At 38.7% G+C, this 15505-nt stretch overlaps 1 protein-coding gene across 16 annotated transcripts in view; it reads right to left on the minus strand.

Moving 5' to 3' along the window:
- Positions 1-392: 392 nt before the first annotated feature.
- LOC147357476 (NXPE family member 4-like) overlaps positions 393-15505 on the minus strand; it is a 62338-nt gene continuing 47225 nt past the window's right edge. For 5 of the 16 annotated variants that reach the window (XM_086339331.1, XM_086339330.1, XM_086339325.1 and 2 more), the window contains 5 exons: positions 15014-15119; positions 8012-8742; positions 7426-7487; positions 5488-5697; positions 393-2617 (listed from right to left, as the gene is read on the minus strand). In XM_086339331.1, coding sequence (XP_086195457.1) covers positions 2082-2617; positions 5488-5697; positions 7426-7487; positions 8012-8742; positions 15014-15109 — 1635 coding nt within the window. In that variant the 5' untranslated portion in view covers positions 15110-15119 and the 3' untranslated portion in view covers positions 393-2081. Of the gene's footprint in view, positions 2618-5487; positions 5698-6210; positions 6392-7425; positions 7488-8011; positions 8743-15013; positions 15355-15505 lie in introns of those variants that run through there. The other 11 variants (XR_015141859.1, XR_015141860.1, XM_086339328.1 and 8 more) reach the window with 11 other exon arrangements.

Raw genomic sequence — 15505 nt, forward strand, 5'->3', positions numbered from 1 at the left:
TATACTTTGTTCATACTACTATGGTATTATGGATTTTTTTATATCTTTTTTTTGTTTATCTTTTCCTTTATTACAATAAGGATTCTTTGATATCAGAGAATTCACATGCCTTTTGGCTAGTGTATCCCTAAAGATTGGAATAGTTCCTGGCACATGATAAGAGACTTAATATTTCTGACCATCTGTTTACTGTGCATTGAACTGTGAATTGTGGCTCATGGACAAACAAGTAAAAAAATTATTATCCCTTTCCTGGAGGAAACTGAATAAATGGATTTAAGATGTTCCTATTATAATTGTCTTTTCCTAGATGCAGCAAGAGTAGGTCAGGGGCCTAGTGATGGCTGGGGCATGGTTAAGAGGGAAAAATTAAGAAAGAATATAATACCAAGTTGCTTTGTAATAATTTTATTGCCATATTCAACTGAAATTCTCTGAGTTCTATTCAGCTGAATTCAATATCATTCTTTTTGGGTCAAATTTTGGGAAGGCCTATTAAAATGCAAGCGAGAGTGATTGAAATAGTAACCTATATGTATAGATTAGAGAAGTCAGTGTTGATTCTCTCCATAATGGTTTCCTAACATATTTTAAGCAGTGAAACTTTTTTCAAATCAAAGGCCACCCAGAAGCCCAATACAGAGCTTGATAAAAATGGCTGATGCTCCAACTGAAGTGGCTTGGAAAAACTGGTACCCTGCTCACCAAGCACTTCTCCTAACACCTGTCCTTCCAGCTAGCACCTGAAGACCACCTATGGAACCCAGAGCTCTAAGTACAGAGCAACTAAGCAACTCTAAGCAACTAAGTACAGAGCAAGGTTTGAAAATCACAAATCTCACAGTAACCCCTTCATTTGAGAAACTGAGCCCAGAGAGCTGAAGTGACTTACCCAAAGTTATAAACGTAATGTCAACGAAAGGACTGAAGCCCAGTTCCCTGAATCCTAGAGCACTGTGCCTTTGACTGTTTTATCCTATATTTCTGAAGGATAGATTCTATAGGCTAGATTAATTCCTAGCAGGGGAGTCCTTCTAGGGAGAGAAAAATCAGAGACTTTACTTCAAAATGTGCAGTTCCTCTGTTCCTCTGGAACATGGCCTCATAAGACTGCTCTTCTGCTCATTGTTATTTAGTCACTAAGTTCTGTCCGACTCCTTTTTGACACCATAGACTGTAGCCTGCCAGACTTCTCTTTCTATGGGATTTCCCAGGCAAGAATATTGGAGAAGTTGTCATCTCCTTCTCCAGGGGATCTTCCTGACCCAGGGCTTGAACCGTGTCTCCAGTGTCTCCTGCGTTGGCAGGTGTATTCTTTACTACTAAGCCACCAAAGAAATCACCCTTCTACTTGGAAGTAATTCTTTTTTTTTTTTTTTTTTGCCATGCCTCACAGCTTGTGGGATCTTAGTTCCCCAACCAGGAACTGAACCCATGTCCCCTTCATTGGAAATGCAGAGCCTTAACCACTGGACTGCCAAGGAAGTCCCAGAAACCATCTTGAACTTGTTTTGGTGATGGTGGTGGTTTAGTTGCCAAGTCGTGTTCAACTCTTGTGACCCCATGGACTGTAACCTGCCAGGCTTCTCTGTCCATGGGATTTTCCAGGCAAGAATACTGGAGTGGGTTGCCATTTCCTTCTCCAGGGGAATCTTCCTGACTCAGGAATTGTACCTGGGTCTCCTGCACTGCAGACAGATTCTTTACCAACTGAGCTATGAGGGATAAGGAAATGAGACTGCTTTCTCCAAATATTTATCTTATAATGACTTTGTTGCTGTGAATTTCCATTAATCAGAGAGAGCTTTTAACCATTAGGTGTAAAGACTTCCTGTTTGTGAAAAGTGGCCTGACTCTAATCAAGAAGGGTAGCTCCTTTTCATAAGTGTTTTTGTGTTTATTTGTAAGTAGGAGCTCAAATTAGAAATAACAGATTTGGCTGAATTGCCGGTTAATAAATCAGCCATAGTGCAGATTTTCTCTTGCTAATTGAGAGTTCAGAGCCAACAGCATCTGGCATGATAGCAAACACTTAATAGATGTTTTAAATTAACTGAATAAATTTCAGAGATATGTGTTATCTAGCAAATAAAGTTTAACAATATATTAATCTGATTTCTGACTACAGACTGGGGTGGGTGGACGTTATTTGTACCATATGCAATTGTTATATCCCAAGCATCAATAATGCCCACATTGAGATCCTGGAAAATATCCTTCAAGGCAAGATACTGGATATAACCATGAAAGTCACTAAATCTCTCCACATCCACATTCATCTCCCTGATGTTTTCTGCCTTGATGATAACCACAGTCTCTGGGCTTCTCAGAAGAAGGCGTTGAACTGCATCATGGATGTTGAGGGCCCTTCGGATAAAAACGTCAATGGGAAAGGGTCTGAAGTGTTGGCCCAGAGAAATAACAATGATAGTATTTTTTTCTCCTCCAATTCTGTCAATAACCTGGGCGATGTATTCAATCTCTTTGACTGAGTAGGTCAATGATCCAATCAAGGGGTAACTATGTCTTTGCCACTGGATATTGATATTCTCGTTCAAGTCCACAGCAAGTTGCTTTTGAAGTTTTCCAGATTCGTGCAGATCCACTGACTTCAGGGCTGATGACAAACAGGAAATCCCAAAATGAAAGGAGAATAAAGTTACAAAGTTCATAAAAATAGGAGAAAATTTTTGATGTTTATAATTGAATGTTAATCCTGACTAATTTATTATAGGTTTAAATGAGAGACCAGTTTGAAAATTATTGAGCGACAAAAAGTGTTATGCAAGTAAATTATATCTGTCCCTCTGTAGAGCCATGTAGAACCAAATGGACTGCCGATAGCGAGCATCGACGTCACTTCACTGGAGGTTGATGGAGTCACTTTCATGGGTATTAGTTTTGACACTTTGTTAGCTATAGACTAAGCTCCTTTGAAGATAGAGAAAGGTGCCAGCTGATGTCTATAAATTTAAAAATACAAGTAAATCTACTTCCCCAAGTCCTTTGTAAGTTCACGTAAGACTGGAATTGTATTCTATACTTCTGTGTTTCTTTTACATATGCACGAAGTGGTACTGAATACATCATCTATAATAATATTATTGCTATTCATTCATGAAGGACTTAACAGTTTACAAAACATTTATTAGGACCGATATATTTATTTACTTCAAAGCACCATATATATGCATGGTGGTGGTGATTTAGTTGGCAAGTCCTGTCTGACTCTTGGCTACCCCATGAACTGTAGCCTGCCAGACTGCTCTGTCCATGGGATTTTCCAGGCAAGAATGGGTTGCCATTTCCTTTTCCAGGGGATATTCCCCATCCAGGGATCAAACCTGGGTCTCCTGCATTGCAGGCAGATTCTTTACCAACTGAGCTACCAGAGAAACCCTATGTATATAATTGCCATCTTCTGGAAAAGAAAACCAAGAGATGAAATGACCTGCCAAGATTACAAAACTAGTGAGTAACAGACTTTGTACCTTAAACTTGAAGTTTCTCCTAATTCTTATGAAATAATCTACCCAGTCTTAAACCTTTTTAAAAGTATAATATGAATGGAAGAAAATGAAGTCACTTTATTTTTCACTATATTAATTAGACTATCAAGGCCAGTTTCTTCATAGCTAGAACATCTGAGGAAAATGTGTGGGAAATGATTATTAATGCTATGTGACATGTACCAACTTAGAAGTAAAGGGCTACACTTAAAGTCTTAACCCAGTGAGGTTTGAAAATGGTGATGCTGGAGGGTTGGGTGGAAGAAAATGGCAGAATTTTTTCTTCATTCTGTTTCTAGCATATTTCAATTTCATTTTCTAAAGCACACAATGACCACACAATTTAACTTTTGACAATACATGTAACAGATGATTTGTTATTACAGCTTCAAAGGTCAGTCAAGAAAGTAGGTAAGTCAATAATTGAATACTGTCAAAAACTAAGAGCCCACCCTGACCCCACCATTGCAGAATGTGGTGCTAGAAGTTGTCGCTAGATCCTAAATTTTATAGATGAGGAAACTGAGATCTGGAGGAGAGTAGTCATTTACCAGGGGTCACAACTTAAACCTCTTTCCTTTGAGACTGGAATTGACATATATACACTGAGATGTATAAAACAGATAACTAATGAGAACCTACTGTATAGCACAGGGAACTATCTTATAGTTCCTACAAACGCAGTGCTGTGTGGTGGACTAAGTGGGAAGGAAATCCAAAAAAGATGGGATACATACATAGCTGATTCACTTTGCTGCACAGCAGAAAGTAACACAATATTGTAAAGCTAGTATTCTCCAATAAAAAGAAAAAAGAAAAAACTCTCCCCTTGTGTTGCAGGGGGTTCAAGGTCCTACTGATGTTCCCTTTTTACTGGGTGAATCAGCTTACTCTCTAAGTTGGAGATCACAAGAGCGGCCTCATGTTAGGAAGGCCAGTGAGGAGCCACACTAAAGCTGCACTGTCCCCAGTGGTAAGAGCTAGGGCCCAGAATACAGAGGGCTGGCAGTGGCAGTTTTCCAGATAACAGTGCTAAGATCTACTAGTGGATTCTGAGTTATTTTTGATGCATTCTTTGCTTAGTTAAAGGAGCAACTGGACTAGGCTTCTAGCAAATGGGTTCTAGCCCCAATTCTAATATGAACCAATGATAATAAGGCAATAGCTATTGTTTTCTGGGCACTTAGTAAGTGCCTTGCTATGTGTCTCACTATGTGTTAAATATTTTATAACCATTACTTCATGTAATCTTCATAACCATCACCAGATGCTGTTGTTATTTTTAGTTCACTGATGTGGAAAATAAGCTGTATGCCCAAGGTCATAGTCTAGGTTTGTTAAGCTCCAAAGCCCCTGCGTTTAACCATTATGCCTACCTGATATGAAGCTATTACCTCAACTGTAGCATCTGTCCTTCTACGAAACAGTAATCTTGATGATGGCTCACACCAAAGAGAGCTAACTATGTAGCCAGCAGTATTCTAAATACGTTGTGTATAGTACTTCATTTTTACCAAATGGGTACTGTTTTCATCTCCATTTTACAGATGAGGAAACTAAGGACAAACTCCTAGTGATGTAACCTGCCCAAGGCTATCAGATAGGACAGCAGAGGCCCTATTTAGGTCCCAGGACATTTGGATGTAGAAGCCACACCCATAATCATCATGCCTTCTGTAGAAGGTAGGTAGTAAACTATCTTCTTATTGTCAGCTTTGTGCGTTATTTTCTGAGTATCCTGGGTAAATACTGAAGTGTGAATTCTGCAGAAATAGGAACAGAGTAAACGTTTTTCTATCCTGGCTCCCTTCTAGTCAATAAATGTATTCTTTTAAAGAGAAGATAATACCTTGTGAAAAGTGTTGGTGTGCTGTGATTAAGAAATATGAAAGAGGCATTCCCCATATTCCTTTCTCCCGTTGAAATGAAAAAGAAGTTTCTGAAAGGGATGTGAGTAAAAGCTCAGACAGAGACATACTGTTGATACTGCTTTTGAAGTATTCCATCCACTGGCGGATCATGGAATCTCCCAGTAGATATATAAATTTTCCTCTCAGGCATTCTTTCATTTCGATTGCAGCCAAACTACAGGAGACAGGATTCCACGTGTCTTTCCAGACATGTCCACTGGGAATTGTGGATGCCATTCCAAACTTGCATTGCCTTTTCACTGGAACTGTCTTTTCTGCTAAAGAATCAACAAGATAGGGTCTTTTAAAGCATCACTTTATCCATGAGTATTTAATAAGAGCCAACTTTCTTTTTTAGGTATCCTTTTAATAGAGTGTGAAGGTGGAGGAAAAACCTTATTGAAGCATCATTCTCTTAATGGAATAGTTTTCAGAAAAAAATTTTCTCTGATAGGAATTTTATAAGTGATACTCATTAATGTTCATTATAGATAACATGTTTTCTCCCAGAGAAAAAGGCCTTCTGGGTAAAATTTAAGTATTTGTTTGCCTTCTTATGAAAGAAAAGACATCAATTCTTACTTGGTAGTGAAAACTCAATTATCTTGTCATTTAGCCAAATTTACCTCAGAGTTTATCACACACTGTCACAGTGTCTTAAATGCCACCATCAAACTGTTAATCTTTAAGTGCAAGGAGATATAAAAAAAATAACAATTAATTTGGTTTGAGTCCTGGCCAGTCCACATGGATATGGCTGTAGGCTGGAGCAGACTCGTGGGAATCCGGGATAGGCTGGGTATTGACCATTAGTCACAGGTTTCTGAAGAATCTGGGAATATGATGGACTGAGGTGTTTATCCTTGGCAGTCTTGGGGCTGTGATTATTCACCACCCAAAGGAAGTGGTTTAATATTTTAATAATTACCATAAGTATCTTTGTGTATCCTGGGTGAAAAATGCCATTTCCATCTGTAGATACATAAACACACTTCAGCATCAATGAGTTTAGTAGCCATTAGCAAGCTGTTGATACTGAACTTAAAGGGACACAAAAGTTCCTACATTAAATCATTTTCGATAGGGATTTCCTAGTATGTTCCCTAGTGGCTAGATCGTAAAAGAATCCGCCTGAAGTACAGGAGACCCGAGTTTGATCCCTGGGTCAGGAAGATCTCCTAGAGCAGGAAATAGCAACCCACTCTAGCATTCTTGCCTGGGGAATTCTAAGGACAGAGGAACCTGGTGGGCTACAGCCCATGGAGTTGCAAAAAGTCGGACTCAACTGAGCAACTAACACTTTGAGCCAAAGAAATTGAAGAGAAATTAATAAAAGTGTGGAAGTGCTATTTTATATGTTCAAATGGTTTGAAAGGTGGCAAAGACAAAGAGGGGGAAATTGGAATGAACTGAATTATAGATCGTGGGTTAGAAACCTCTAGATGGTGATTATTGTGCTGTAGTGATGAGGGAAGTGCTAATGGTGGTGGTTGGGGAGGTAAGACCTAGGTGCAACCTGGGAGAGAGTTTTGACATTTGAATGTTGTTGCGTCTGATGGGCAAGTAATCCGCTGCCTGATAGATAATGATGAGATTGATGATGAGGGTTATAAATCAGGTTTAGGATTCCAGTCATTTATTCACTTAGGTAATTGGTGTCTTGGCCCACCACAGACAAGCCTGCTGAGCAGAGTAACATATGATTGGTAGTAGTGAACAAGTTCTGAGGAAGGAAAAAGCCTTTAAATGGGATGAGTGCTACGTGTGTGTGTGCTCAATCGCACAGGTGTGTCCGTCTCTTTGCAACCCCGTGGACTGTAGGCCACCAGGTTCCTCTGTTCATGGAATTCTCCGGGAAAGAATACTGGAGTGGGTTGCCATTTCCTACTCCAGGGGATCTCCTGACCCAGGGATTGAACCCATGTCTCCTGCATTGGCAGGTGGATTCTTTACTGCTGAGCCACCTGGGAAGCCCCAGCCATCAGTCACACAAAGGGAGGACTTACAGTGACATTTGGAGACAGTAATGGCATTGAACTTTGCCATCATCTCTACACCCACATTTGACCTTAAAGAGACAAATATAAAAATTAATTGGCAAGTGGCTCCAAGATCAGGAAACATAAGAAGTCACATTACCCATTGTTCCAGTTATTTCTTATGATAATAACTGACTACTTTGGCCACAGTTCCAGACTATTTATTAAATTTCCATTTCTTGGCCTATTAATTCCGGGAGTACAGATCCCCAGAAGGTGTACAAGGTAATTTTTTGAGATTCAGAAAGAATATATTAGCACCTAGGCATATTCACACATGTATATTTCTCCTTCTCTTTTAATTTTATTCTAGTCATATTTTTTGTTTGTTTGTTTCAATGGTAAGGGTTAGATATTCAAAATATTTAGGGATGACTAGAGAGTGGGCACTGTCCCCAGATGAATTCGTATATCTTTTCTAAAATGGCTCTTCATAGAGTCCCAAAGTTGATATATTAATACACAATTAATTAATAGCTATTTCCTTTGGATTAACAGATAGACCAAATCATTACTGTATATACCCAGATAGTCTCCAGAAATAATTATTTACCTCTCAAAGAGGCTTCTTTCTTGTTTGCTAAGATAAGATACGTCCTTGTTTTTGGAATGCATGTGGGTGAGTGCGGCACAGGGAACGTTCGGAGGCTTCACGCAGTAGAAGGCTTCTTGGTCTCGGGTATCCAGGTATTCACACAGTTCAGCACTTGAATTTAAAGCCAGGGCACAGTCAGTATTGACTTGGGAGGTGCCTCTGTTAAACTGGCCTGTGAAGATCACCCTGTCGTAGCCTTGGTTCCTGGCCCTCCAGAGAGCCGACACCCCTTCACTGGGGTGGATGAGCAGGACGGACAGGGACACCTGGCCCTCCCAGAACAGCGTGAAGCTCACAAGGTAGGTGCCGTTGTTGAAGTCTGTCACCTTTCCTGAAGCACCCGCCTTCAGGGCTGGGGAGGACATCCTGGCCCTGAGGAAATCCCCGCCATATTCCTTCCTGCGTCCCAGGTGGTCCCTCATCTCCAGCAGGACGTCCAGCCGGTCCCCCCTGCAGTACGTGTCCCGAGGGCTGAGGACGGTGGCTCTGCTGTGTGTGGCGCTGGTGGTGGAGCTCACGGTGGTGAAGGGTCTGGGTGGGACCAGCTGGTCTAGCTTCTCCATGATCCTCTTTATCCTCAGGGCAGTCTCTGTTGGTGAAACTATTGGATTCGGTGGTGGTTCAGGTTGTGTTTTCATGACGAAATTCCAGTGATGGAGGGAAAAGGGCAACCTGAGTGCAGTCCATAACTGAAATGACAAGGAATACAATAGAGAACTCAGAAAAGTGTGCCTACTTAATGTGATAATTAGGGTAGGTTAGTCAACATCTCTTTTATCAAATGATGAGTGGTAGAAAAATTAAAAATAAAATGATATTGAGATTACATTATCATCCATGTTTCATAGGAAAAATTATTTTCCTTAAATCGGTGGTGGAACTTCGCTTTTCACTGGCTAATCTATTTCGTTGTTTTGTTATACCATGCAGCTTGGGAGATTGTTCCCCAACCTGGGATTGGACTCCTGGGCTTTTGGCAGTGAAAGCACCAAGTCTTAACCACTGGACTGCCAGGGAATTCCCATCACTGGCTAATCTATTTTGGGTGAGCCACTCTACTGCAAAGAACCCTAGGATCTTCTTTCTTAAAGTGGTGATCATAAACTATACTTTCATTGGGCAATTGTGAAGACCAAATGAGAAAATGCTTTTAAACTGCATAGCAGAGAACAGATGTTTATTGTTCTATTATTTTTATCTTAAAATTAGAGTTCAGTCATTTAAATAAATCTTTAAGAAAATTTTCAAGAAGCATGGAGATTTTATGTAATATACAATTATCTATTTTTTCTATTTCAATTTTTACAGTTTGATTAAACAGTCTGTGGTATTTACTAGTAATTCTCAGATTACTGTTTTAGCTAACAGGACATAAGAGACATGGGCTACTTTCTATATTTATTTTCTAATCGTAAAATAACACTGACATTATTAAAAGTGAGAGAATGCCATAACTCTATAGAAAATAAAAATCAGTCATGATTACAGCAACCACTCTTAACAATTTTGGTGGTTTTTCTCTTATCCTGTGTAACCATTTCACGGGATTGTGAACACACTGAATATTTACCAATTAATTTTGATTAAAAATAGTGTCATTAAAAACTTTCCACCTTATGTCCAAATAATATTCCAGCCTATGGATATAGTTTAATATTTTACCTATTCCTATATTTTTAGATATTTTTGTATTCAGCTTTTCTCTGTTACTTATAATTCTGTAAAGGACACTTTTGGTATAAATCTTCCCAGTAATAGCTCTGAATTTCCAATAAAGGCAGAGTATCTTGTGTTGGACTGGGTTACTGTGGTTAACATTTTTACTTTTCATTATTTGACATGTTCTGATTTTTTAAAAATAAAAACATTTTTTATTTGTCAAATTACAGAGATGGTTTTAGCAACCAGGATATGCTAGGTACCATTCTAAATGCTTTTCATATGTTAGCTCATTAATCCTCACAATAATATATAAGGTATTTATTTTTATGACGCAATTTTCAGATGATGAAACTGGTTCACCTCAAAGTTAAGAAAGTTAGCCAAACGTGCACAGCTAGTCAACAACAGAGTCAAATTTTAATCCCCGGCAAATATCTCTATAAATGAGCTACCCAGGGACTTCTCTGGTGGTCTACTTGCTAAGATTCCATGCTCCCAATGCAAGGGGCCTGGGTTCGATCCCTGGTCCGGGAACTAGATCCCACATGCCATAACTAAGGAGTTCACATTCTGCAACTAAAAGATCTCACATTCTGCAACTAAGACCCAGCACAGCCCACTAAATAAATGAAAAAATTATATATATATAAATGTGTGTGTGTGTGTATATATATATACACACACATGCCTACATACATATGAGCTGCCCAGTATTGCAAGTATGCAACAAGGCTAGAATTCTCTTTCACTGCTGGTTTAGGTGCAAATTGGCACCGCATGTCTGGAAAACAGGTCTGCTGCTACTGCTGCTGCTAAGTCGCTTCAGTCGTGTCCGACTCTGTGCTACCCCAGAGACGGCAGCCCACCCATCCCTGTGATTCTCCAGGCAAGAACACTGGAGTAGGTTGCCATTTCCTTCTCCAATGCATGAAAGTGAAAAGTGAAAATGAAGTCACTCTGTCGTGTCTGACTCTTAGCGACTCCGTGGACTGCAGCCTACCAGGCTCCTCCATCCATGGGATTTTCCAGGCAAGAGTACTGGAGTGGGGTGCCATCGCCTTCTCCGAGGAAAACAGGTCTATAGCATATAATAAGACCTTTAACAATGTTCACTGCATCTACTAATAATTATTTCTGAGAACTCAGTGGATCACAGTAATACCTCTGAATTTCCAATAAAGGCAGAGTAGCTTGTATTGGACTAACTTTCCTGTAGATAACAATGATAAATTCTAGACACTCCCCTCCTCCCTGCAAATCTGTTTTAAAAGCACTGGAGAGTGACCACAAACTGACAGATGCCAGAGGAGAATTGAAATGTGAAAGAAGGAGCTATGCTGAATTTGTGTAATAAAAAAGTGCCAACTGAGTTTCTTCACCCTGAAGTGAAATGGTACCAAAAGTGACACATAGGTCTTCAGGAAGGAATGAAAAGCCCCAGAAATGGTAAATACATGGGTTAACATAAAATACTATGTGTTTATCCTCTAATTTCTTTAAAATGCATATAATTATTTAAAAACTACAATTTTGTAATATTATAACAACTATAGAGTAAATGAGTTGGGGAGTAAGTGGGAATAAATTATTAAAAATTTATTACAGATTATGTGAAGTAGCACAATATTAACTCTAAAACTTAAGAATATGCATTGTAATCTCTAGAGAAACCATTAAAAAAAAAACTTAGAGTTATAAAAATAACAGAGAAACTAAAAGGAAATACTAAAAAAAAATCAATCCAAAGGAAGGAAGGAAATGGGGAACAGAGCAATAAAAATCAGAATGGCCAAACAGAAAATAAATAGCAAAATGGTGGACCTAAATCCACTCATGTTAATCATTTCATTAAAAGTAAGTACACTAAACACTTCATTAAAGGGCAGAGATAATCATACTGCTTTGGAATAGTAGAGTTTGCAGATTTTTAAAAGACAGTATGTATGCATAAAATCATGTTTTGTTGTCAATGCATTCATTTGTATGTATTTTAGTATTTTGAAATATTTAAAATATTTTGGTGTTAAAAATTATAGTTTGGCATTAAAATTTATGGTATTATCAAATTTTGGAAGAATTTTTGTTTAGTAAATTTGTGATCAATGTTTCAGTATTTGAGATAATTCATTTATAAAATGGTGAAGCTATTATATTTCCAGCTATGTGACTAGTAATACATTCTAGAAAAAAAGTTTTACTAGAATGATTTCTAATAAGTGGAGTGTTAATTTTTTTTTTTTTAATGCAGACATAAAACAGCAAGACCCAACTACTTGCTATCTATGAGGAATGTAGGTTAAGTATTAAGAAACCTATCGGTTGAAAGTGCGGAGAAGGCAATGGCACCCCATTCCAGTACTCTTGCCTGGAGAATCCCATAGACAGAGGAGCCTGGTGGGCTGCCATCTATGGGGTTGCACAGAGTTGGACATGACTGAAACGATTTACCAGCAGCAGCAGCAGCAGCAGGTTGAAAGTGAATGAATTAAAAAAACAGTATATTATTGAAGCATAAAAAAGCTGATATTAATGTTAAAGTAGACTTCAAGGCAAAGAGTATCACCAGACATAAAGATGGACATCCTAGTGATAAGAGGGTCAATTTGTCTGAAAACATAACAACTTTAAATGTGTATATGCCTACCTATACATGTATTTGTATGTGAAACAAAAACTGTCAGAACTAAAGGGAGAAATAGAAAAAGCCACAATTATAATTAAAAATTAGAAAAATCTCTCTTAGTAGATGCTATAGGAACTAAATTAAAAAATGACTAAGTACCTAGAGGATCTGAAGAACATTATTATAGTAACATTTTTTTAACTATCACAGCACATTACCAGACATTTTTAAATTGCTACAACTTCATTGGAAAATATTTCAGTAGAGTAAAATAATATTCTCTGCGCAAACTCTTTTGGTAGAAAAACAACAGGAAAATTCGGATTTAAGGTGGAGGAATAAGCACATATTATACCCTCAACTGGGCTTCCCTGGTGGCTCAGATGGTAAAGAATATGCCTGCAATGCCAGAGACTGGGTTCAACACCTGGGTCGGGAAGACCCCCTGGAGAAGGACATTGTAACCCATGCCAGTATTCTTGCCTGGAGAATCCCATGGACAGAGGACCCTGGTGGGCTACAGTCCATAGGGTCGAAAAGAGTCAGATATGACTGAGTGACTAACACTTTACCTTTCTTTACTAGCCTCGATTTCCCACCATAAGATCATATAAATGGCAGAAAAAACCTTAACAATTTTCTAACTATCCTGGGAAATAGGAAAAAACACCTTATATGGACCAGAACTTACAAGCAATCTCCTGAAAACTGAAAGGCAGATGAGATTAGATCAAGGAAGAACCCATGGCTGCCAATGCATATGGGTGAGGCTTCAGTAAAGAAGGAAGTCACTCCAGGGACATTGCCAACGTGGAGGTTGGTAACTGGAGTAGGAGGGGTTGAGGGCAGGGCCATAAGAGGACAAACCACGCAGGCTGATACCTTCCTATTTCCCCACCTGTGCTGGGTCAGGCAGCTAGGAATGGGGAATTCTATACTCTCATGAGAATAAAAACTGTGGATATTTAAGTTGGGGAGAGCAGTAGGATCCAGTGTGTCTGGCAACACTTTAGATGAACAGGGAGCATTTATGCCACCAACATGCTGGAGGAAACAGATAATGGCACTCCAGACTGGCCACCACAGAACTTCAGGTGTAAAAATGCACACAACCAAGAATTAGCAAAAAGTTTCATCGAAGGTAACTCATGAGAGGGACTTCCCTGGTTGTCCAGTGGTTAAAACTCTGTACTTCCACTGCAGGGGGCACAGGTTCCAAATTCCTGGTTGTGGAACTAACAGCTTGGTCAAAAAATAAAAGTGACTCTGAGAGAGAGGTATTATCAAGTTCAGCAAAGGGAAGACATCCAAGGGAAGGAACAGAATTAATACAAAAATAAAAACCAAGCTTTAGAAGAAGCATACTTTCTGGCCTCAGAGAGATCTAGATGATACGGGATCTACGAAGTAATAAGTCTTTTGAGATCTTAGAAAGTAAGACCCTACTGTTCCTTATGCAAAATCAGTAGGATTCCTTTATTCCAGCAGCAAGCAATTAGAAAATGTGTTTAAAAGAACAGTCATTACAATAGCAACAACAAAAAAATTTATGACATACCAAGGTGTCGATTTAACAAAAGATGCCTAAGACCTGAATGCAAAAGTTATAAAATTTAGTGAAAGATCTTGAAGAAGACCTATGTAAGTGAAGAGAGATGACATGTTGATAAACAGCACAATAATAATATAAACATGTCAGTTTTCTCAATTTGATCTATATGGCTAATGTGATGCACATATAATTTAAGTAGAATTTTTCACTAAATTTGACAGACTGATTCCAAAACATGTAAGAGGGAAGGCCAAGACTGGCTGAAGACCTTCAAAAGTAGGTTGAGCAAGGATAACTTGACCCTCAAGTTTTCACAACTAATTATGAAGCTCTTAATTATAGCCATGCGTTATTGATACACGGAAGGCAAATCGATCAATGGAATAGAATGAAGAACCCACAGAGGGACCTGTACTTATTAAAAATTTTGATATACAATAAAAATGACCTGATATATCAGCTTGGAAAGAAAGGATTACAAAATGGAAAAAGCTGTAAAAAGTGGTTATCCATACAGAAATAGAAGAATCAGCCAAAAAAATCCAGGGTTCAGTGTCTAAATAAAGCAACCTTTAAAACTGTAAGTAGAACATTTAGATAAATAATTTGACACAGGTGTAGGGAAAGGTTTATTAGTACTTAAAAAGCATTAACAGTGAAAAAACACAAATAAATTTTACTATATACACCTGAAAATATTCTGTTGTTCAGAAGTTCCTTGTACCTGTACCCTCAGTTGTGTCCAGCTCTTTGCAACCTGGTGGACTGTAACCCACTAGGCTCCTCTCTTCATGGAATTTTCCAGGCAAGAATACTGAAGTGGGTTGCCATTTCCTCCTCCACAGAATTTCCTTAGAGAATGTGTAAAGACAAGCTAAACATTGGGAGGAGACAGTTGCAATAAGTGATGAAGAGTGTGAGTGTAGATCACACACACACACACACACACACACACACAAATATTATCCTCTCCCATATTGCATGATGATTATCAAGTGGTTCTTAAAAGTTGAAAACTCCCCTTCTAGACTCTATAGGTCTGCTTGTTTGGACTTTTCTAGAACAAGTGAAGTGTCACGTAAAAATATAGTTTTGTGAAACACAAAAAGAAAGCAATTCCTACCTTCGTGGAGTTTTGGATAACTGCAAAAGTGATCCAAGAGGCTAATATAAACAGCAATACCAACAGTGACTTGTGATTTGCTATTTTCATTGTCATGATCAGGATCCTAAAAGACACAATGCAAAAACCAGCCCAAATACACAGCACCAGAAAAGAAATGCAGAAATACTTGAAAAGTTCTTCTGATTCTTTTTTTCCTCAGATGTTACATCCAGAATGGAAACTCGGTCTTCCTGCTGCTCTGGCTGTGTCCCTGCTTCCTTTATTTATCGGCTTGTACCTTCAAGAGAAGCACTATTCTGAGAACGGAGCCCACCTTGGAGTCTAAAAATTGAGGAACTAAGAACCTGATGGACGCAAGTGTGCTCATTCTCAGGGGGAGTTTCCAGGTTATGCGTCATCTAACAGGCTTCCTGTTCTCTTCCCGTAAGATCAAAGAACAGACATAAAACATCCTAATAAATACTGACTGTGATAATCACATTATTTTGT

The sequence above is a fragment of the Bos grunniens genome, chromosome 15, assembly GCF_055505025.1.
Source record: "Bos grunniens cultivar Pamir isolate PY7600 chromosome 15, Bosgru_T2T1.0, whole genome shotgun sequence".
NCBI classification, from domain to species: domain Eukaryota; kingdom Metazoa; phylum Chordata; class Mammalia; order Artiodactyla; family Bovidae; genus Bos; species Bos grunniens.